We start from the raw sequence: 23,675 nt of genomic DNA on the forward strand, positions 1-23,675 counted from the left end.
GGAGGCAAAGGGAAGGGAAGGAGACGAAGGGAAGGGACGAGACGAGAGCCGTCAGGTAATCTGGAATACTTGTGTTATCTCAGCACCTGCCACATCTGACAGCGGTAAAGCCGCGTGAACACTTCACTTTCAGGCAGGTGTTACCTTTTAACGCATCATCACTTTCGTAATCCCCTTACATGGTCAAAGCACTGACTCCTGCCATGCCTCCCCGACACCTGCAGCACACCTCCTAGGGCCTGATAGGAGGGATTCAGGCGGATAATACTGTACCACATCACACGCAGCGTGTACAGTAATTATCACTTTCTTGACCAATAATGTACATTTCGTTCCCTGCAGAACAATGGCAAACAGTGCATGTTTGGTGCTGTAGAACTCCTTGGGTGTTAAATGAGCTGTGGTATTTTATCGTGTCTCACACACACACACACACACACACACACACATTTGGTGTTCAGCTTTCAGTTTGTTCTCGCTTTCATCTCAGACGTGTAATCCTGACGTTTCTCTCGCCGAGCGATTTCTCTCTCTCTCTCTCTCTCTTCTTGACAACCTCAATTTCACGTTTTGTTCACCTCGGAACTGTGTATAAACGGGGAGATAAATTCAAAACGGTTTCGGCTGTTTTGTGCCTTGATTCGTTCCTGTACGTGCGTCTCGCCCTGACAGATACGCTAAATTTGACAGAGCGAATGTTTCTGTTCTCTGTGCAGATTGAACCTTGACTGATATAAGAGAAACAGCTGCCCTTTCCAGGAAGAAACGAAAAAGGCCTCACTTCTTTTGTTGATCTCTAATTTTTTACTTGGAAACATGCAGCTCTGAAAACAGGTTCTTCACAAGAAATAATTATGCAAAGACAGAAGGGAGCTGACAGCTCTTGAGTAGGGCTAAAAATGACATGATGGTAAAACGGAGAACTCACACTTCAGAGGTGTAGGAGAGAGAACGCAAAACACCAGGAACAATCAGAAGGCTGATTTATTATGCTTATTTAGTCTCCACAGGAATCTGCAGAGAAAAAGTCTTGATTCCGCAGAGAACATTCCTAATTCAGCGGAGAACAATCCTTGATTCTGTGGCTTAGTTAATATTCCATTAACTTATTTAACCTAAAATGACCAGATATCATTATCAAGCTACATTTTATTTTGTTTTAATAATCAAGTAAAATCTTTTATGAAATAGATACAATTAATTGTAATTATGGATTGGTCTTGAACAAATATTCCAAGAATCGTTTTTGGGGATAAAAATCTATTATTAATATTATTATTTATAGTAGTATTATTGAGGTGCGCTAGCCCCTCCTATATACCGATTTAATGTTTGTCTTGTCCAGACAAACATTAAAAACGCCATTGACAATGGACAGTTTAATGTTTGTTTTGTCACTAACACAAACATTAAATGCCATTAACAATGAACAGAGTTTAATGTTTGTTTTGTCTGTCACTGAGCAAATCGGCATATGGTGTTATGTTATGATATCGCGATGATGTAAGATGATAAGGGTTGGTAAAGCCCCCCTCACTTCACACAGTGTGATTATTATTGAGTGGTGTAAACCACTCCTACAACTGGCTTTGTTAGTTTACGTGTCTGTCTGTCTGTCTGTCTGTCTGTCCGTACCAAAAAAGAATGAGCATGGTTGCTATGGTCACCCAGTTCACACGGGTGTGATTTCATTACGTCAGACCACAGCTGATCAGTCTATATAAGACCTTACACCACTCAGTTCACACAGGTGTGATTTTTATTATTATTAGGCAATTATTGATACAGGTTTAAAACGCCATTGACAATGGACAGAGGTTTGTTTTTAGTTCAATGTTTGTTTTAAAAACGACATTGACAATAAAGAGAAACTTGCCTTAGCCCCGACATTTTTATGTAGACTTAGATAGCATTTTATGTAGAACTAGAAAAAGTGCCCTTCTGGGCACAGGTCTCCACCAGGAGGATAGGACTGTGTGAGATGTTTGGCAAAATGTTTAGGAGTAATATAAACATGTTTGCCTTTGATGGCAATTGGATGATTTGAGGCATTGTGTTCCAAAAATGTGTTTTGCAAAAATCAACCTGTTGGTGGCGCTATAACAGGCCAATGTGAAAAGGGTGGGATATATTCCTCAGCCTAGTAAGAAAATGTGTAAAAGATTTCACGTAAATTGCATGCTGTGTTCATGATTTGAGGCTTTTGTTCAAAACGGGGCAATCTTGCAAACTGTGAAAGCCAATTATAGCCAATTAGGGTGGAATATGAAATATCGGACAGATCCGACTTGAGCACATGACCATAGAGATACTGTGTAACGATTTGTGAGATTTTTGGACATAATCTGGAGGAGTAATATCCAAAAATGTGTTTTACAAAAGTCGGCCACCTGGTGGCGCTATAAAAGGCAGATGCGGAAAATGCAGGTCAAAGGTTTGTCCTTGGCCTCTAGGGAGTGTGCATGCAACGTTTCACGCAGATCGGTGCAGTTTTAGGTAACACATGTGAAAAGCTGCCTCATGGTGGCGCTATAACAGGCCGTTTTAGAAAATGCGGGGCAGAGGTTCATCGTTGGCATCTAGGGAGTGTGTGTGCAAAGTTTGGCATCGACCAGGTTAACGGTGCCGGAGATTAGCTGGTAACGGACGGACAGAAGGACACACGGACACACGGACACACGGACGGACACACACACACACGGACGGAGTGCAAAACATACTCTCTCCCCATGCCTTCGGCCTGGTGGAGACAATAATAGCATTTTTATGTAGACATAGCTGCCTATAAGGTACTGTATACATGCATAGTTCCATTATATAGATATTCCACTGTTACGTTCTTAGCTTACGTATGATTCATGATAACTACTTTTTATGTATGTGATGTATTGCCATGCTTTTTGTTCTTGCTTAACGTAAGTCACTGGATTAAGAGCGTCTGCTAAATGCCTACATTTTAATAAAATCAAGTGTTAAATTCGCCCATTCGGGCTTTGCTCCTTGGTTCATACCGAAGACTAGAGAAATGGGACCTGATTCCTCCCTTTGTGTCCAACCGGGTGTATGTGTACAGTACATCATGGCTGGGGATGTACATCAAGCCACCTTACGCTACAGAGGCAGGAGATATGGCATTTGCCTCCTTACATGATTTCCTGTTTATTGAGGGGCTAACTTGTCTTGAGTTCAAATTTACGTCATAATGTGTCATTTACGTCATATTGTCTCTTTATTGTTAATGGCGTTTAATGTTTGTGTTTGCACCGTTTGTTTTACATCACCTAATCAACATGAGTTAGACTTGAATATATTAGCACCCCTCATTTCACACGCGTGTGATTATTTTGTGTACGTCTCTTAATGTTCTGATTAATTGAAAGGGGTGGACCCTGTTGCAAACAAGTGTAATGCTTTATCAGTGTGTCGTCCACAGTTAACAGTTTTTGCATTGACTTGTGCTTGAAATGTACTGTAATTCTGCAAACTGTTAAATACTTCAATCAATCAATCAAAACTCCTGGCTATGGGCCACGTTGCTCATGAAGGCTTACTGTTACGCTGAATTCACACCAGTAGCAGTGATGTTCTATCTATGCATTGTCTATATATGGCAGGGGTTCTCAACCCATGGGTCGCAACCCCTCGGGGGGTTGCCAAATTATTTTGGGGTGTCCCCAAATTATTAAAAAATAAATAAAAATAAGATTGCAACTGAATGGCTGAAAAATGGAAATGAAGAGCAAAGCATTTCCGGGGGTCCCCAGCCAAAAACGTTGAGAACCCCTGGTCTATGGCAGAGTACACCAAATCTATTCACTGAAAATAGTCAATCTACAAGCTCACAACAATGCGTCGCGTTGTGAGGCTCAAGTGGTTAATAATACACTGTTGTATCGATGCTGCATTATTGACTTCTACTAGAACGAAGGGAGGGGGTTGTCGCTAGAGACGGTCACACTTGAAATGACGGCAGTCCTGCTGATGGACCCAATGAACGGTGGGATTTGTACCTTAGATGTGAACCTTACGCGGTCACAGTCGTGTGGGTTCTGCCCAAACACTGCATGGCGAATGCCCTCCACAAATCCTCACGCTCCCTAACCTTAACCACCAAACCCATGCCTATAAGCCTAAACAGACCACTAGTGGCTATGAAATGTTATAAAAGCAGTATATTGTATGTTTGTTAAATGTATCAAAGTAGTAAGTGACATTTCATAAAGTGAGAGTTCATAAAGATTTAAGAAAGGTTTAAGGTATTTGCGGTGCGCAACAGCGCAACAACGGCGCTCAGCTAAAGCACCCATTTTCAACCTATTTCCATAGATTGGTCCTCACTGAACCTTTTCCGTGTCCTTTAAATATTAAGTTTCTCTTCTGTTTTTGTACAAATCAAAGGACTGTGTTATGCCTTCTTATATACTTCTTATATACTAATATATACAGTATATATTGTTGTGGGGAGAGATGGGTTGGGGTCCTTGAGGATTGTTGGTTCATAGCTTATAAAACAGGATGAGAATCTGTTCTACACACACAGGAGTTGGACAAAGACAGAAAGTACCAGTAATTAATGACTTGTTTTTAGCAGCATTGAGTAAGTGGTGGTGGTGGGGGTGGGGGGGGGGGGGAGACAAGGGAGACGATGCTGTGAGGGGATGCAGAGATACTCAATATTGTCGCTGTCTAGGCTGAAACCTCTTATCTCCATATTCTAACTTATTGTGGGGTTTTTTTATCATAGGGGGCCGCCCTGGCGCCGTAGTGTAGTGGTTATAGAGCATACCGGTATGCGTGCCATGCGGAAGGTTGTGGGTTCGAACCCTGCCTGGGGTCGACATCAGCATGTGGTCGCAACAGGTTCCTAGCGCCAAATTGAATGGGTTCAGATTTGAGCCAAGTCTCTCAAGGAGGCCCGTCTCCTTAGGAGGCGCGTCTGAAGCCTGTCCTGGATTGGGTATCCGGACGTAAAAACTAATCCAAACTAGTACTTGATCATGCTACAGCCGCGTCACACAAAGGCATCAAAAAGCACATCCACAAGCTCAAAACACTGCACGATACGAAACGACGAGTTTTGAGCCTGTAGATCTGATACTTACTGTTTTTGAATATTAATCCTCAACAGTTTAGGATATATGAGGTTTCCACCCGACAGAGTGTCATTGCTGTCGGGTAGTAACCTTGTATCTACATATTTCAACTTTTTATGTATATAATCTACTTCGTCATATTACAGTGTCACAAAAGTAGAACTTTCCTTTGGTTAAATATTTCTCTCTATATAAATATCAAAAATATAGCAAATCTACAAGCTCACAACGTGTTGCATCACGACGTGCTGTGAGCTTGTAGATTGCCTATTTTAGATCTTTCTTCTTCTGTGAAAGTCTGTCTGTGGGTGTTTTTTTAAATAAATATGAATTGAACCAAAGGAAAGTACTAAGAGCTTGTGACTGTTGACTACATTGGATCCATTAGAACACACTGTCCTAAAGGGAAACTGTTTTGGACATACACGGTTTCCACCCCAACAGCAAGGGTTTAGGATGACGCTGATCCTGCTGAGAGTTAATGACACCGCCATAAGGCGGCGGAGCATCTAGATCGAACGCCGTGCCTTGGGCTTCCTGTCCGCCATTAAAATTCATCGCCGTGGACCAAAAAGCGGCTAATTCAACATCATATTTAAACATAATGTCCCTGACGCCAGAGCAGGTGTGACCGGCAGAGCACTCCCCCCCCCCCCCACCACCACCACCCCCTCTATCGGAACAGCTCAGCACTTTCGGCCATCGTAAGCATTAACTATTGTGAGGGGAACTCAGAGAACTGCAAGACTGCAGTGGCTTGGAGGGCCTCTATCATCGTGTGCAAACTGGGCAGTAAATACTTTCAACCTGGCATCCCTGTTTTGGGCAGGCCATTTATAGGTAATTTATAATTATTAATTAATTAAGTAATTGTAAACATTCTTTCTAAAAAATTCTAAAAAGGTCAAAACAATTTACAAAGATTTCAAGGTTTTCAAAGTTTAAAAAAAAATCACACCCGTGTGAACTGAGTGGTGCAACTCCCCTCTCCCCCTGCCTCTCTCTCTCTCTCTCTCTCTGTCTGTAATTAGCAGGCAACAGTGCAACACTATTTCTCTCTCTCTGTTTCTGGCACAACAGCGCCACTTTTGCCCCTACTGGTACTCTAACCATAGTAACATAGTCACATAGTCCCATAGGGACATTGCTGTTCCTTGGAGTGGTTGCACCACTCGAAAATGGAAAAATGGAAAGAAAAGAGAAACAAAGAAAAACATCTACAGTAATCAGTCTGTGTGCCGCAGCCTCTGCCTCAGCTCATGCCTTTACGTTGCGGCGTTCAGAGTATGGGTTTTATGGGTAAATGTCCCATTGGCTTAAAGGCAGCCTAGAGACGAGGCAGCCAATCATGAAAAAGTGTCTACTACGGTCGCTACTAGAGGTAATAGCAAATCCAGTATTCCAGGCGCTTTTCAAGCACCTGGCAAAAAGCAGCTACAGTATATGATGTGCTGTGAGCTTGTACATGTGCTGTTTTTGTTATTTGTTCTATGACGAAGTACATTGTGGTTAACTATTATGAGAGGAGCCCAGCATGAGAAGTACTGCATGCACGCTTTGACGGCCTCCCCTGCTGTGTGTAAGACTATCAGGGGTCATTGTCAATACGGTCGCCATTACCAATAGCTAGAGGCCTATCAATCACACGTACCTCCTCTTGGTCTTCATTTCAACAGCTGAAACGTATCAATGGATTTATTGCCAGTGCATGCAGAATTATGACTGATGAACTGAAGATGGGATATTGGTAGGTCGTTGCAGTCCTGTCAATACGGTCCGTGGCGTGGTGGTTACTGTCGCTCGTCTACGCGTACGGAAAGCCACGCAGGCTGGGAGAATTTCTCCCAGGGAAATGGCCAACCTTTGGTTCAGAGGGCCGAGGAGACCAAACATATGGGCTGAGAACTGCAAATGTCACAGACAGTATTGTTTATGAGGGATTACCACGTCGAGCCTTCTGGCTAGAGAGACTGTGACCCCAATATGAGCACAGATACACATCGGCAGGGGTGGTAAAGCTCCAAAAATTATTCCCTGGACATCGTGTCCCATGTCCACCTGGTCTAATACGCACATACAGGCCCGGCGTGCGCATCAGTCGATCCATGTTTAATCAATACCCACCACAGATGTTTCTAACAGTCTGCCAGGCTGAATGCCACCACTGTCCCTTCAGAGACATTCTTTGGTCTTCTCTTCCCTGCAAATTTCACTGGTATTTAGTTATTTATTTTGAGATTTTAACCACATACAGTATTATACTTTGTCGTATTTTGATAGAATAATAATAGTGATAGCTGTGGGTTTGCTACTTAAAACCGGGAAAGCGGTCATTTTATTTTTTAGCGTTGGCTATTCAGAAATAGCACATGTACAAGCTCACAGCGATGTGCTGCAAGCTTGTACAACTGCTATTTTGTTTTTACATTTTTGAAAAATCTTGAAACTGTGAGAACTACAGAATTAGAAGGCATTTGTAGAATCGGCCTCAGGTCTTAATGGGTTTTCATGGGTCTTACATTTTCCTTTGCATGTTCTGTGAAGAAATTTGAAATGTGACACTTTTGAACATTTTCGCCTAAAACACATGCCCAAAACAGGGCTGTCAGCCAGGTTGAAAGTCGTTAAGACTATCTCTCTCTCTCCCTCTCTGCCCCCCCCCCCCCCCCTCTTTCTCTGCGTCCCTCTCTCGCCCGCTTTTTACAAGGCAAAATCCTGAGAGAGGGGTGTGAGGAGCAGGACCATTGCGCCAGGGGTGTGAAGAATATAAACACTGTTTCTTTTCTCTTTTTTTAATATGAGGGATAGGGAGGGAGGGGGTTGGTGTGTGTGTGTGTGTGTGTGTGAGTGTGTGAGTGTGTGCGTACGTGCGTGCGTGCGTGAGTGCGCGCAGTGTGTGTGCATTGGGGGGGAGGGCGCTTGGGGAGGATAGGATGGGATGGGGGGGTGCTCTGAAAGAACGAGGACCTTATCACAGCCCAGCAGCTCTGTAATTCGCCGCCATGATAAAGTGGCGGAGCAACGGAGGAGAGGGGAGGAAAAAAAAACCTTACAAGGCTGTGGCACAATCCAAAGACGGATTAGGTTTTTCTGACATAAGCTTCCTGAAAAACTAATCAATCAGCCCATGCCGTATTATCAGAGGCGTCGAGATTAAAGAGGCATCCTGCTAATCCTCCCCACAACCACCACTGTACATTTTATTACACGTCGTCCCGCCCGGTGTCGGTTGCCTTTAAATATACAATAAATAAATAATGAACTCGGACCTAATTGAGCGTGAGGGAGAAGGGGAAAAGAGGGTGAAGGGGCCCTTGGAGAGAGAGGGAATTTACGAACACTTTGTGTTTTGTTGGGGAGACGGGGATAAACGTGTAAAGAAAAAAGAACCCCCTTTTTCCCGACTTTGAATTGAGCTGCACTGGCTCATGCCCAAGATATATGCTCCATCGTCATAGGATGGTGTCGCCTTACTTAAAATAGCAGATCTCACAACGTGTTGGAAATGCGACACGTTGTGAGCTTACAGAACGGCTATGTCCGGGCCACAACGATGTCGTACGACAAAGTCTAAATTGGGCTTTAGTCTGTTGTACTACAAAAATAATTAATGCATGGGACAATATTTAATAATAATAATAATAAATAAAAGGCTCTGGTAGATTGTGATTACCGTACGAGAATACAAAACTGCACAGACTTAACAGTACCGATCTATTTCTGATATTGTCATTCTATAGAATTTCCACGATAAACGTTTCAAATGAAACATTGCAATGAGTTTCAACCTGTCATCCATATTTTGGACATGTCATTATATAGGTGAAAATTGACCAAAAGGAAATCAATCAGTAACAGTGGAAAATAGCAGAGCTACAAGCTCACAGCACGTGGCGCCCATGATGTGTTGCAAGTTTAGAGACTGGTTAATTTCACTATTCGTAGTACAGTGAAGTATATATATATATACTGTAGTTGTAGTAGCTTAAGTGGTTAAATGTGATGCCCGTTTACGTTGTAGGAATGACTTCAATTGGTGTAAAACCTGCAGACAAAGAGACAAGATGTCTTCCTGCTCGCTCATGCGCAGGCGGAACCATGTCACTTTCATGCATCACGCTCTTCTGTCCGCATATCCTTGGCCTTGTGCTGGGCCAGATTTTGCGAGAGAAATACCGGTAAGCAAATACATATTCATTTTGAGGTCCTTGACATGAAAATGTTTGAGAACCACTGGTTTAAACAACATTAGAAAACAAGCCCAAATAATCAACTACACTTTAGAAACAAGCCTAAAACTACCAATATATACAAGTGACTTAACGGAAAAACAAGCCCAAAGTCACTTCTAATAAGAGGAGAGGGCAACACTGCACGCGATGCATTTTTATGCTAGCACTGATCCGCTTGGCACAGGCCCCCTCATGGATGCTTTGTTGTGACATAATATTACCAAACAGCGGCGCTTCCCTAGCAGTCAGTCAATCAGACACCGAGGCCTAATAGACTTTGTCATTGTCTCCTCGCCTGCTAATCCAGAGCGGTGTTGCGAAACACTCTCCCTGTTTAAACTAACACACTCAGGGCTTTTCTGTGTCACAAACACAGATTCCTCCCCATCTCACTCTCTCTGCCTAAAATCTACAGAATGAAAGCCGAGAGAGTGGTGGTGGTGGTGGGGGGAGGGTGGGGTGGCAGAGAGCAAAAAGCTCAAGTAGGTTTTGTCCTCATCTACATTGTTCTGCTGTCACTCCTCGGAGGTTGAGACTGCAGAAGATGTCATAAGGAAGAATAGATTCTCATAGCGAGGCTTTGACCCTCTTATCTGTCCCCGGGGTACGGCACAGATGGATGCCGTGGCCACACTTCTCACTGTATGATGCATGTTTTGCGTGCACGCATGTGAGTGTGTGCGTGCGTGCGTGCGTGCGTGCGTGCGTGCGTGAGCGTTGGCTCGCTGCTGAAGCATCTGCCAACATCCGTGACATAGGATGGTATTTAATAAGGGCCAATATGTCCCCGGCAGCCAGCAGTGGGTTCCGCTGGGAGGGGGGGTGTACTGAGGCGTGTGAAGGAAGACACTCCAGGGAGCCAGTCTCTCTGGAGGGAGAATTCCCAAAGGCACATGGCCCATTACAATCTCAGCTCAGACCAGACAGACAGCGGTCTGTGGCTAGCATCGGCACACCTCAAGGCTATCTTTAAGGAGGCACCTCGCTGAAGATGGCATTAATGGGAAAAAACATATTCAATCATTTTTCGGGGTATTGCTAAACTCAATAAAGCATTGAGGCCGATAAAGTGTTAGCTATATTCAGCTACCCAATGCGGGACAGTATCTATCTATCTGTAGCCTTTGCTGGGGAAAAATGATTATTAAAACCATTTTTAATATGTCCCTAAATCGTGTGATCTTTCTTTGGAGAGCTTAGTTATGCAATGAAAATAGCATTAAAGGCCACAACGGGGCTTTCACGCAACAGCTTAAGACGCACAATCTTCGGTAAATACAAAATAATTTCCCATGGCTAAGTGTGGACTTATGATTCAGTCATATTGTATATGTTTATCTCATGCAAATACAGACTCAAGAGCTTTGGAAACAGCTTTTGTGGCTTGCGATTCCTCACAGCCGCATGTCGCTGCACTTGACTGTAATTTTCTTTGGCCCCGCTTGTCGTTGACCCAGACCTATCTCTTTACAACAAAAACTATTTGAACATCAAAAGCCTGAGGTTCAAACCAAGAGGGTCAAACCTGCACAAGTGCATAGGAGGAAAGTGAAATAAATTGATTGCTATTTACCACAAATGGCCACATGATGAAGTGATTGTGAAAGCGGATAATAATACTGATGGCCTGGTCATGAATGATGATTCTATAACACCGGATTCATACTTGGTTGCGGCATTGTCTCACACTGAGAATAGACGATCTACATTGTAGATCGTCTTGTAGATTCTACAAGCTCACAGCGTTGTGAGCTTGTAGATCGCCTATTTTCGGTGAGAGACCTATAAATGAGGCGTTAAACTACAGAGGCTGCCGTCCAAAATACGGTACCAGACTGCAATCTGACATACAACTACTTGATCATACTGCAGTGTCACACAAAAGTAGCAGATTTGCAAGCTCGAAATGAGTCGTGAAGCGATGTGTTTTCAGCTTGTAGATCTGCTACTATAGCTAGTTTTGAATTTGAATCCTTAAAAGTAACAGTTTTGGACATGAGGTTTCCACCCAACAGAGATGATATAAGAATAGAAAGGAATAACTCCTGTCCTCGAGAGTGAAGACCCTGCGGAATCTTATCAGTTTCTGAGCTATTATTGAACTACATTTTCATTGTTTTTAATAATACAGAATGCTTAACAATGCAGTGTAATTATAATAAGTGTGATAAATGACAAATAACTCTTAATTGGAATAAGGTAATCCGTTGGATTTTGGTACAAAATGTACTTTTGTACAAATTGTACAGTTTCTCAAGTAAGCCTTACAGTGGCAAACATATAGTTGAATGCTTAAATCAGTTTAAGTTTGCATATTGCTGAATATTATTCAACAATATTATATATAGCCTAATATTGTTGGTCATGTGCCAACATCACAGCCCTGCAAATTTGGAATCCCAGTTAACAAGGTCGGTATTGAAATTTCAAGTCACCAAAATACAGTTAAACTGAAATAGGCTACACGCATGCACGCTCGCTCGCTTGCGCACGCACGCACGCACGCACGCACGCACACACACACACACACACACACACACACACACACACACACACACACAGTATATTGCATTGATGCTGAGATGTATTTAAAATGAATAACTACTAACTAGCCACTTGTTTTTATTATGATAGTGTTTTAGAAAATTGCCAACACCTTCAGCTAACATAACATTAAAACAACTCTCTAAGCATCGAAGATGAATAACAAGACATAATGTAATGTATTGCTAAAACTAGGATAATAATAATGGTAATAATAATAATAATAATAATAATAATAAAATAAATAGGTAGGCCTACTCATTACCTGCTGGGAAAAATGAAAAACATGCTCTGCAGCTTCAAGCCAACAATATGGAAAAAATAATATGTAGCCTGCAGGCTAGCCTTATGCCAGTACCTGAATGCTGCTCTCATAAATAAATAAATACATAAATCACTTGTCATATAAATTACTAAATCGCCATCACCTCACCTGGTGCAGGACTACAAGAAACAAGAGCGTTTGCAGTGTTCCCATCTTGGATGACTTTCTGGGTTTTATTCAAGATGAGCGGCGCTTAAATCCTCTTTGGAAGGCTGAGGGAGAGACATTGCTGTGGTCACCTGAGGGAACAGAGCATTTTGGAGGAGGGAAAAAAACAATAAATGTTGCAGTCGTGCATCAAATGTAAGCGGTGTAATGAATCTGAAGTAACAGTGCTAGGCTATAGCTACTGTATATCCCTGGCTAATAACTTTTCCTTACCTTCCTCCAAAGGCAATAGATCACTTAACCGTGCAGGGCAGGTGGAACCATTCTCTTCCATTCACAGATGTTCTAATCCTCCCAAAGGTATCTGTCCGCCTAAAGTTCTTCAAAGTGAATTCCCTCCCTGAGCAAAACAAGAGACACCTATTAATTTGGTTGTTTCAATGCAAAAAATAAGGCGGTCGTGGCGGTCTCTTAACGTAGCTACAGCAGCTTTGTCGATTTGAAACGGTGCTCGCAAGTTGCGCCAAGTCCAGTTAAAAAAACTGTTTTAGGGGGGAGTGCTTTAGGCTACTTAATCCCAAACAACGTCATTATAATAAGATCCGACAACTAAACAAACAAACAAATAAAACGTCTAGATTGGCTATGGTCATATACGATAGCCACCGTCCACATTGAGCCGTTTTGGACGCGGTCCTCTCGCCTCCTCCTCTCTCTAGTTCTAAGTGCTGCCTGTTGAGAGTCTTTCTTCAGCTAGAACGTCATCCTTCTCTATCCATTCCGCTCCTCCTGCGCTGCGTTTGGATACTCCAACAGTCCAACAAGCCAATATCGGCGCGCTGCATGCGCGCTCCTGGATGGATGAGAGCGAGACGCGCAGACTGTCTGTCTGTGTGTGTGTGTGTGTGTGTGTGTGTGTGTGTGTGTGTGTGTGTGTGTGTGTGTGCGCGCGCGCGCGCGTGTGTGTGTGTGTGTGTGCGCGCGTGTCTATGACTCCCGTTTAAAATGGAAAGACCAAAAAAAGTCCTGAACTTCCACTTCACTTTTAAAACAGTGGTTTTCAAAGTGGTGGTCCGGGGACCCCTAGTGGTCCTTGTGGGCGTTCCAGGGTCCCCACTAGCAAAACCACTTCAACCATAGCCATAGATAGATATTTGAAAATATTTTCAGATTGGGCCCGACGCCGGCGTCCCACCTTAGCCAAATATACCGGTAGGCTATATTAATTTGGGGGTCCTGTCCTTGACGTAAAAAAGTTTGAGAGCCACTGATTTAGAACAAGATGATCGGAGGAGCCGTGTGCATGTCGTCATTCTCAAGGACACGCGGTCTACCCTTCATACTTCTGCTGTTTTGTCACAAATCCTAATTCTACATGGCCTATAAGATCTGCAAGCTATACGTACACGTACGTACAGTACACGTACGTGTACTTAACTAGTTATTTAGCCTGAGTGTCAAATCTGCCAATTTAATTGCCACTCTCAGCGTGGGAACTCGAGCTCATGTTGTTCGTGTGGGTGTTAATTAGGCTATTATGTTCAAAGAGATGATGGCAAGAGCAATAATGCGATTAAATTGTCATGAACAACAAGGCCTACAAAATCACGCCTCCAAACATACTTAGAGACTTTTAGCCTGTTTTAATGTAGGCTTAAAATAACAAGTCAGTCATTCTTATTCATTTTTATAAATGTCAAACCTAGCAGAGCCAATGCTTCACTGCTCGGACAGTGCCAAGACCGAAAAGGTCAAAACATTTTGCATTGTTAGTACAACATTAGGAATGGATGGCTGCTGCTGTTGAGAACAATCACTGTGCTTCTCACTGAATTTGATGAGCGTCTTGCGCCACCAAGTGGTTAAAGCCAGCACAGCAGCGCCTGATTATCATGACACACAGTAATTGGTTCTCAAACTGGGGTCCGTAGCAAAATAGTTAAATAGGCACAACAATCACAATCATTTTAATTAACCACTTTATTTGTTGGCTATTAAAAAATAGCAGATATACAAGCTCACCGCGTTTCACTTCATGCCACACTGCGAACTTAGATCTGTTATTATTTGTTTTAATCTTTGGGAAAATATCGAAAATGTTTGGAAAAGTTGTATTATTTATTATTATTATTATTATTATTATTATTATTATTATTATTATTATTATTATTATTATTATTATTATTATTATTAACATACATCTTAGGTCACTGATGGTTAGGCTAAACGTTTTATTAGTAGGCTAACTTAAAATTGTGTATCACTTCGAGCATGTCATAATAGGCAAAACATTTCAAATCCTGACAGTCACACACCTGCCAATAGAATAGCAGGATCTCACCGACCTCTAGTGGTTATTTGGTGCAACGACAGGCACCGTACCTAAAATCACCGACGCCAATTTCGCAGGTGTGACTGTGCCCAGCTGTGTGTGTGTGTGCGCGCACGGAGCCGAGAAGACGAGACGTGAAAGTTTAGTTTTTTCTTCTTATCTTATCTGTTGGATAATTGGATTGGCTAACCAAACGTTAGGGTAGTAAAACCTTAACCTTGAGAAGACGCGGCTGGAACACATCCTGAAGTCAAAGATATCAGTGCAACTTAACTGAATTAATCATTCACTATCATAGACCTTCAAACAGTGAGTAGTCTGCAGCTCAGCTGCGTTGATTGTTTTTGTTTCTGTGTTGGCGGTTTTGATTGAAGTATAACAGTTTGCAGAATTACAGTAGCCTACAATTTCAAAAACAACTTAATACAAAAACTGTTAACAGAGAACGACTGATAGATAAATTCTGACATGTTGTTTACACGTCATGTCAAGTTGGCCATTCCATCATATTATGTTGGTCAACTCAGATAGAACTTGGGCCCAGACCGTGTTCCATATAGGTCATATTTGGTCATCTTGCCCTTTTATCATCATTTTACTCTTAGCCTACTGCCTGTTTACTCCGGGTTGTTCTTCTTATCATCATAAATGTCATGTCATCCATGTTTATGGCCAAAATATGTTTGCATCTGTCCCATTTAATATCTTGTTGACTCCTTATTCGGTCTCCATACTGTCTTTCCCCAGTCAAGTTAGCTGGCATATTGAGAGGTCTATTTGGATAAACACTGCATGTATTTGGCCTTGGTGCCCAGTGAGAAAGTAGATAGCCAGGCATTTCTCTGTTGAAGAGTTCACAGACGGCAGGGAAAGAATGTTATCTTCAGGTTGCCATAGCAACGCCAGCCTCTGTGCTTTCCCGGTCTATGGCTATCAATGACGGAACCAAGGAAGATGTCACAATACCAGTCTCATCATCCATGTGCTGGTCCAATGAGTGCTCGACAACGAGCACCACCGTGGGACATTGCGGAAATGAACTATCTATTCAGCCAATGAACGTTTATCAACAACTGACGTCAGATGCAGTATAAGCCAGGAAGATGCTGTGAAGAGGGGCAGTTCGGATCCATATTGGAACAATTGAATACTCTAAATTATAGTGATGTATTGTACTATTATTATTATTATCTGAACCATGTAGCACATTCTCTATGTAAATTGACTTTATTACCTACTAAAAATTACAGTTAAAACCTTAAACTTCCTCTCAGAACTTTATTTCGTCTGTCTCCAATTCGTTTTTAAGGTATCCTTCTATTTTTTATGGTAGAGTGACTGTCATTCAAGATTTAAAGGGCTACTCACTCATTTTTAAGGTAAATACAGCACGGTATTTGGTCTCCCTGCTGGGTTATTGAAGATATATATATTTACAGTCCTTTCTAATTAGCATTACAGAATAGATATAATTTATTTTTATCCATTAATACGATCCTTGGGGTCGCCGGAATTTTATTTCCATCAATTGGTCGATCGAGCCGGATTCAGAACCCTGCAAGTGTTAATCACTAGACAGGGGGACAGAAAAAAGAATCAGTTTTTTTTCCAAATTTACAGTTTTTTTTTTCCCCATTTTTTTTTACCCATTATAATTCATTTTTAAGACATTTTTTGTTGCCTCGTTTGAAGAGCTGCTCTCCATCTTGACTCCTTCAACGTGAACAACGATATAAGGTAGGAATCAATTTACAGAGAAAATGTGCTGCATATAGTATTTTACATCATGGAAATTATTTACGTCTTTAGTAAATAAAAGCAGACTCATATATGTGACGGAGCTATCATGGCCACGTCAGATATGACGTCTGTTCCCTCTCCCCCTCCACACACCCTTTTCCCTTTTTGTTTGATTTTTTTTTTTTTATTTAGCGATGTGGCATAGCGTAGCTTTTGCTTTTTACTAGATAGTTTAATGATTATTATGATTCATTTATCTCGTTCCCCTCCTCAGCTGAGGCGATTTTTTTTTCCCCCTGTCCGACTGTTTTAATTTACGCTTTTCTTATCTACATTTGTTTTGTGTCTCCCATTACACTCCCGTTAGCGTGCGCTTACTTTGTAATGCATGTCAGTGCAGTCTCAGTGTGCGTGTGTGCGTGCGTGTCTCTCCCTCCCTGTCCATCCATGCCCTGCTGATTATGTTGTGCGTGTGTGTGCGTGCGTGTCCCCCTCCCAGTCTGTGCTGTGGGAACGCCATCTTGTTTTATAACTTCAGAAGTGTATTAGGAATAGTTCTTTTTACAGTTTTTACTGCATTTACATTTTTTATCATTGCCTTAAGATTACATCTGGATATTTTTCATAATATTACATGTAACATTAGGTACAAATTTCAGGGTATCCTATTTTGTGTCTGTATGCCTGAAAGAGCAGCCCTGTCTGTCTATCTGCGTAATATCTCTCATGTGAAATGCACAGTGTGAGAACAGTCTCTTTCTCTCTGTCCTCCCTCTATATGTGAAATACATAGTGTGAGTGACATATGTCTCTGACATATGTCTGTCTCTCTCTATTCTCCCTCCATATGTGAAATGCACAGTGAGAACGGTCTGTCTCTGTCTGTCCTCCCTCCAGGTGAGATTTACGGGGATAACGCTGGGTCTGTCTCTTTCTCTCCCTCCCTGTGTGAATCCATGCCATGATGTGTGTGCAACGTGTGTATGTACGTGCTTGTCCATAAGCGTCAGGGTGGGTTAATTATAGGAGATATATTGCAGAATGCCCTGAACACTTAAACTAAATTATTATGTGCCAGGAAGGGTCCAAAGTCGAAATTGCTGATATCCTGGTACTAGACTCTACATTGTTTGTTGTTTTAAAATCCAAGACAGAACTTATTCTCCCTATTTATCATTTTTATTACTACATTTATTTTGTCCAATTTATTTATTTTCCCCAGCTAATGAATGGTCACAATAGGTTGTCTATCTTATATCCAACTTTATAACGTTTCAGGACATACGTAGGTCCTATCTCTTTAGTTTGGCTATACCTCTCCTAACTTCATATCTTGTGACATAGACTTTGACATAGCTCTTTTGGAGTATGTCAGCCTAGGGCATATATTTATTGTTTTCTTCCTTTCCAAGATGTCTTTCCTGCCTTGAGTCGACACGAGAATAGAAAGAGTTCTTACTTATTTTATCTTGACCACGACCCTCAATAGTGTAAACTCTTAGTTATTCTCCCTTTTAGATTTTTCCCCCTTAAAGGAACATTTCACCATTTTCCAAAGTGAACAGATCACACTGTTCTTTCCATTCATTTTTTTAAAGTACATTCTCCTCTCTTTTTACTACAGGAGGGAGATTATGTAGCCCATTTTAATTTCTGTCATTTGAATACTTTCATACCGGTCTTTATTTATTTTAATAATTTATTTTTGTACTTTAAATCTCTCTCTGCTTGGAACGAGTAACTTAAGGCTCTGACAGGTAGAACTTGTGATCTCACAATTTCTTTTTTGGCGTCTTATACGCGACATTAGCTACGTCATTAATAGCGTATTTGAAGTATACATGTACATTTGCATACATGTGTTTTTTGAGGAGTGATGACCTACTTTTTTGTTTATTTCTGTCCGTGTTGCATTTGCCATGCCATATTATGCATGATAGTCTTAAAGTCCAGTGCAATGCAGGGCAAAATAGACTTGTGCGTTTATTGTTGTCATCATCAGCTGTAATTTCCTGTGTTAACGGATCAATCATTGCAATTAAAACAATTGAATATAAAAAATATAGAAAAGAATTAGAATACTTTGAGATATCTTTCTCTCTCTCTCCCTGCCTCTCTAAGTATCCTCCCTCTAGGGTTAATCTCTGTGAAATGCATACTGTGAGAACGTTGGGTCTCTCTCTCTCTCTCTCTCTTAAGTACAAATATATTATCCTTATTATCAATCAAATTTATCAAAATGTATCATTTATTAGTCATGTTTTTGCCCCTATTTAACCTGTCTCACCAATGTGTTATAGTTTTCCTATATGGAATTCTGCCTGCCAAACTACACAGTAAACCCTCAAGTATTGTATTTTGTATTTTATTTAATGTTTTAAACACCCAGTTACATTGTTATTATACATTCTCACCTGATATTTTTCCCTGTATAATTCTGATATTTTGTTTTCTTTATGGTTCACCCACAGGATTTCCTGGCCACTATCACTGGTATAGACGTGAAGGGCGGGGTGTCAGGAGATCAAGGTGAGTGACATATGCGGGTCATAGTGCACTCTCTTGTTCTCTCTGGACCTCAGCCTTGAGTACTGTATTTCCCAGTGATAGTGAGTACTGGAAACCCAGCCTCAGTTCATTATTCATTTTGATTATTGGTTATGTTTTCTACCTCACCATGCCTTTAAGGTTAATTTTATTTCACCATGCCTCTAATGGTTATTTTATTTTTATTTTTTATTACCCTGATTCAATCATTATTTTTATTTTTGCACCAACCACACTCATTCTCGTACAGTTGTTTCCCCCCCCCCCCCCCCCTTCCCCCTTCACCCATTGTCCTTCCATTTCTTATTTTCTTCATTTGTTTTTATGTTTTGAGAACACTTGCTTCTTTGTTATATATACAGCTATCTAATCACCATCCCTCCCAGTTTTGGGTGCATTCCAATCGGGAACGCAGCCTTCCCAACTTAAGGTTAAATTTAGTCCATTCATGACACTCAAGGTTAATTTTATACCGTTTTTGACACTCTCAGTTTTAGGGTGTTTTCCCATTTTTTTACCATGGACATCCACTGTCTCCATCATTTAATGCAACTTATTGTATTACTGTTATTGATTTGATATTAATATTGGGCCTTGGCCAAAGTATTTTTCTCTCCTTTCTCTCCTCTGATATTCATATCGCAGGTAGTCAAAGAAGTCAGAACCAAACCTCTGCTGTGGCATTCCATTGCCATTATTCCATAGTTAAGTTACCATTCTGAATTCAATAATTCTTCCACATATCTCCCAGTTCATATCTCCAAAACATGTTTTAATTTTTCCCCTTTCATTCTGTTCATCCATTCTCCAGGAACTGGTGTATGCCTACCCATTAGGACCGACGAGGACTCAGGAAGTATTGAATAAAGGGAATGAGGAATATACCATCTCATGTGAGTTTTGTCTAAATTATTTTCAGGATACATGGACATAGATCCTATGGACTTGTATCCAGGCCTGTTGGCTATGAGAACCCACCTTTGTGGGTGATAATGTTAGTAAGGTTTCCACAGGACCCTAGACTAAATTTTTTGACTTTTCACTAACTTCTCCTGTCATAAGGACAGCCTCTCTTAAGTTTACGGTCGTTTGCTGTTTGAGAGCTCTGAAATGTGACCCACTGATGTGATCTGAAGGAATGTGATTAGTGCACCTGGCTGACAAAGCCCCCATGTTGAAGGTACTGTGGTCCATTTGAACCTTGGCTCCAAATTGTAGGTTGTTTCGGTCATTAATTTCATAAAGACCCATTTTTGGGTGGAACATGACATGGTATTTTTCTGTTTACCTTAACTTCAATGCCCCTTACATCAATGTAGATATTTAGATTTGTTCATCACCCAATCCCATTTTTAGCTGTAATCTCATGCACATCTTTCTCCCCCTTCTATCTTTCCTATTTTCTTAATCATTCTCATTTTTCAGATCCACCATTCAATCAATAAATCAGTTCTATTGTTGTGGTATAGGGAAAGTCATTTGAGGTTTTCAATTAATTGGGTACATTTATATAATTTTGTTGTTGTTGCTAGTTGCTTAGCTTATGCTTCTATTATTATTATTTTTTATTAAAAAAAAAATAGGTTTTAATTGTTTTATTTTTTTCCACATTCGGACATCCTAAATTCCATAAATTATAATTGACCTTTTCCCATTTTTAAGTAGGTTTATTTTGTTGCCACCTTGACATTGTTGGTAAACAAAGGGCGGAGTTGATAGATAAATTCTGACATGTTGTTTACACGTCATGTCAAGTTGGCCATTCCATCATATTATGTTGGTCAACTCAGATAGAACTTGGGCCCAGACCGTGTTCCATATAGGTCATATTTGGTCATCTTGCCCTTTTATCATCATTTTACTCTTAGCCTACTGCCTGTTTACTCCGGGTTGTTCTTCTTATCATCATAAATGTCATGTCATCCATGTTTATGGCCAAAATATGTTTGCATCTGTCCCATTTAATATCTTGTTGACTCCTTATTCGGTCTCCATACTGTCTTTCCCCAGTCAAGTTAGCTGGCATATTGAGAGGTCTATTTGGATAAACACTGCATGTATTTGGCCTTGGTGCCCAGTGAGAAAGTAGATAGCCAGGCATTTCTCTGTTGAAGAGTTCACAGACGGCAGGGAAAGAATGTTATCTTCAGGTTGCCATAGCAACGCCAGCCTCTGTGCTTTCCCGGTCTATGGCTATCAATGACGGAACCAAGGAAGATGTCACAATACCAGTCTCATCATCCATGTGCTGGTCCAATGAGTGCTCGACAACGAGCACCACCGTGGGACATTGCGGAAATGAACTATCTATTCAGCCAATGAACGTTTATCAACAACTGACGTCAGATGCAGTATAAGCCAGGAAGATGCTGTGAAGAGGGGCAGTTCGGATCCATATTGGAACAATTGAATACTCTAAATTATAGTGATGTATTGTACTATTATTATTATTATCTGAACCATGTAGCACATTCTCTATGTAAATTGACTTTATTACCTACTAAAAATTACAGTTAAAACCTTAAACTTCCTCTCAGAACTTTATTTCGTCTGTCTCCAATTCGTTTTTAAGGTATCCTTCTATTTTTTATGGTAGAGTGACTGTCATTCAAGATTTAAAGGGCTACTCACTCATTTTTAAGGTAAATACAGCACGGTATTTGGTCTCCCTGCTGGGTTATTGAAGATATATATATTTACAGTCCTTTCTAATTAGCATTACAGAATAGATATAATTTATTTTTATCCATTAATACGATCCTTGGGGTCGCCGGAATTTTATTTCCATCAACGACCCAATAAAGCACTACACTTGTTTACAAGAGGGTCCCCACCATGTTCAATTCATCATAACATGTACAATACACTTCTATATAGCCAAAGAACAGGGAATCATCATAAAGGAGGTAAAAAGGTTAAAGAAACATTATACAGTGAGGGGAAAAAGGGGTGGGTGGGGATTCAGATTCTACGGGGGCCAGTTTCGAATTTCAGCCGTCGTCGTCGAGCGGTTTTGAAGGAGTCAAGGGATTCGCATGTCTTAATGACTGTTGAGAGGGCGTTCCACATTTTGGTGGCATAGGCCTATAGGAGCGAAACTAATTTAGTCCCTTGTTTGTGACGAATCTGGGTTGCACTATAGCTCCCGTTGCATTAAGGCTATGGAACTGATAGCTGCAGGCTTCCTGCCTCGCATGAAATGCAGACCAGCCTCTCCTCTGTAGCGAAAATAATGTTTTACTACTCACCAATACAAAGACGGGTTGTGTAATTAGAAAGCCTACTTTCCTTAGTGGACGCACTTTGAGCCCCCCACCACATGTAAAAATGCACTTTTTGGCCAGAAAGGGATTTTGTTTTCACTGGGGGAAAAAAAAATTGAGTTACTCCACTGCGCCCTCTACCGATATTGTCAAGAGAAAACCCTCATAGAGAAGATTTTTCCTTTGGGTGAAAAAAAATCCCTTTCTGGCCAAAAAGTGCATTTATACGTGTGGTGGGGGGCTCAAAGTGTGTCCACTAAGGAAAGTATAGGCTTTCTAATTACACATCCCGTCTTTGTATTGGTGAGTAGGTAAACATTATTTTTATTTTCGCTAAGAGGCTGGTCTGCATTTATGCGAGCCCCGGAAGTTGAGCAGTAACATAGCTCTAAATGGGACAGCATTAGCGCTATGGACCAGAGCTAGGGTTGCACATGGTTTGTTGAACTCCCTCTGGTGTTGTGGGTGTGGACTTTCTTGACATTAACAAAGTATTTAGAAAGGTACATGGGTATCTTGGTGGTGTTTCGAATCTTGTGGACCAGACCCATTGCAAGATGCTGTACTCTGTCGTGAACCCTAAGCCATTCCAGCCTGTCAAAGTGAGAAGCGTCTGGATGCAGTCTATTGGTCAAAGTGGGCAGGGGTGAGGTGGGTTTGGGGAGTGAGGCCAAGTAGTAGCCTGACCAGTTTGTTTTGGGAAGTCTGGAGCCATGTTTTAAGGGCCTTTGAGGTGCTGTGGTATCAAGAGGTGCATGCATAGTCGAAGAAGCCTTGTACGAGGGCTCCTGTTAGGGTCTTCAAGGTGTTTTTGTTGACCAGTGATGAGAACCTGTACAGGAATCTTGTTCTTTGGTTGATTTTTTTGATTACGTTGATGGCCATTTTATCACCGGAAAGATTTGCCTCCAGGATGGAACCTAGGTAGGTCATTTCATCTTTCCGTGTGATAATACTGTCACCCAATACTGTCACCCACTCTAACCAAGAAGCCTTGCTGAGATTACTATTTGATCCAAAGAGAATGGATTCCGTTTTTCCCAGGTGTAAAGATAGTTCATTATCAGCGAGCCAGGTGCAGATTCTACCGAGCTCAGAGCTGAGGGCCTTTTCATTTTCAACCTGCAGTTTATTCCTGTCCAAGACCAGCAGTGCAGAGTCATCTGCGAACAGGAACAAGTTGATGTTGTAGTAAAAGTATGTTGTATACTTTTAAGGGGAGGAATCAAGGATTGGCTATATTATATGCCTAATTGCCTATATCTGTTAATATATATATATATATAAATGTTGCAAATCAGTGTTTTGAACAGCTAAATATGCCTCACCCCCACATTCCCATACTGAAGGCTGTGAAGTCTGAGTGGAAGAAGTCTAGTCTACCCTTTTCAGATTTTAGCTATACTGTAGCACAGTGGTTCTCAAAGTGGGGGTCCTTGGGGTCCCCATGGTCCCCACCGAAAGTAGTTATATTACTTTTGCTGAGGAGTG

General features: G+C 41.3%; 1 protein-coding gene across 1 annotated transcript in view; it reads right to left on the reverse strand.

The window, feature by feature from the left end:
• LOC306935363 (neurexophilin-2-like) overlaps positions 1-12,690 on the reverse strand; it is a 24,260-nt gene extending 11,570 nt beyond the window's left edge. The window contains exons 1-2 of the mRNA XM_079518377.1: positions 12,576-12,690; positions 12,303-12,433 (exon numbers count right to left, since the gene is read on the reverse strand). Of these exons, the coding sequence (XP_079374503.1) occupies positions 12,303-12,347 (45 nt within the window). The 5' untranslated portion in view covers positions 12,348-12,433; positions 12,576-12,690. The remainder of the gene's footprint in view (positions 1-12,302; positions 12,434-12,575) is intronic.
• Positions 12,691-23,675: the final 10,985 nt, after the last annotated feature.

Source organism: Electrona antarctica (genome assembly GCF_951216825.1).
Source record: "Electrona antarctica genome assembly, chromosome: 13".
Lineage (NCBI taxonomy): Eukaryota > Metazoa > Chordata > Actinopteri > Myctophiformes > Myctophidae > Electrona > Electrona antarctica.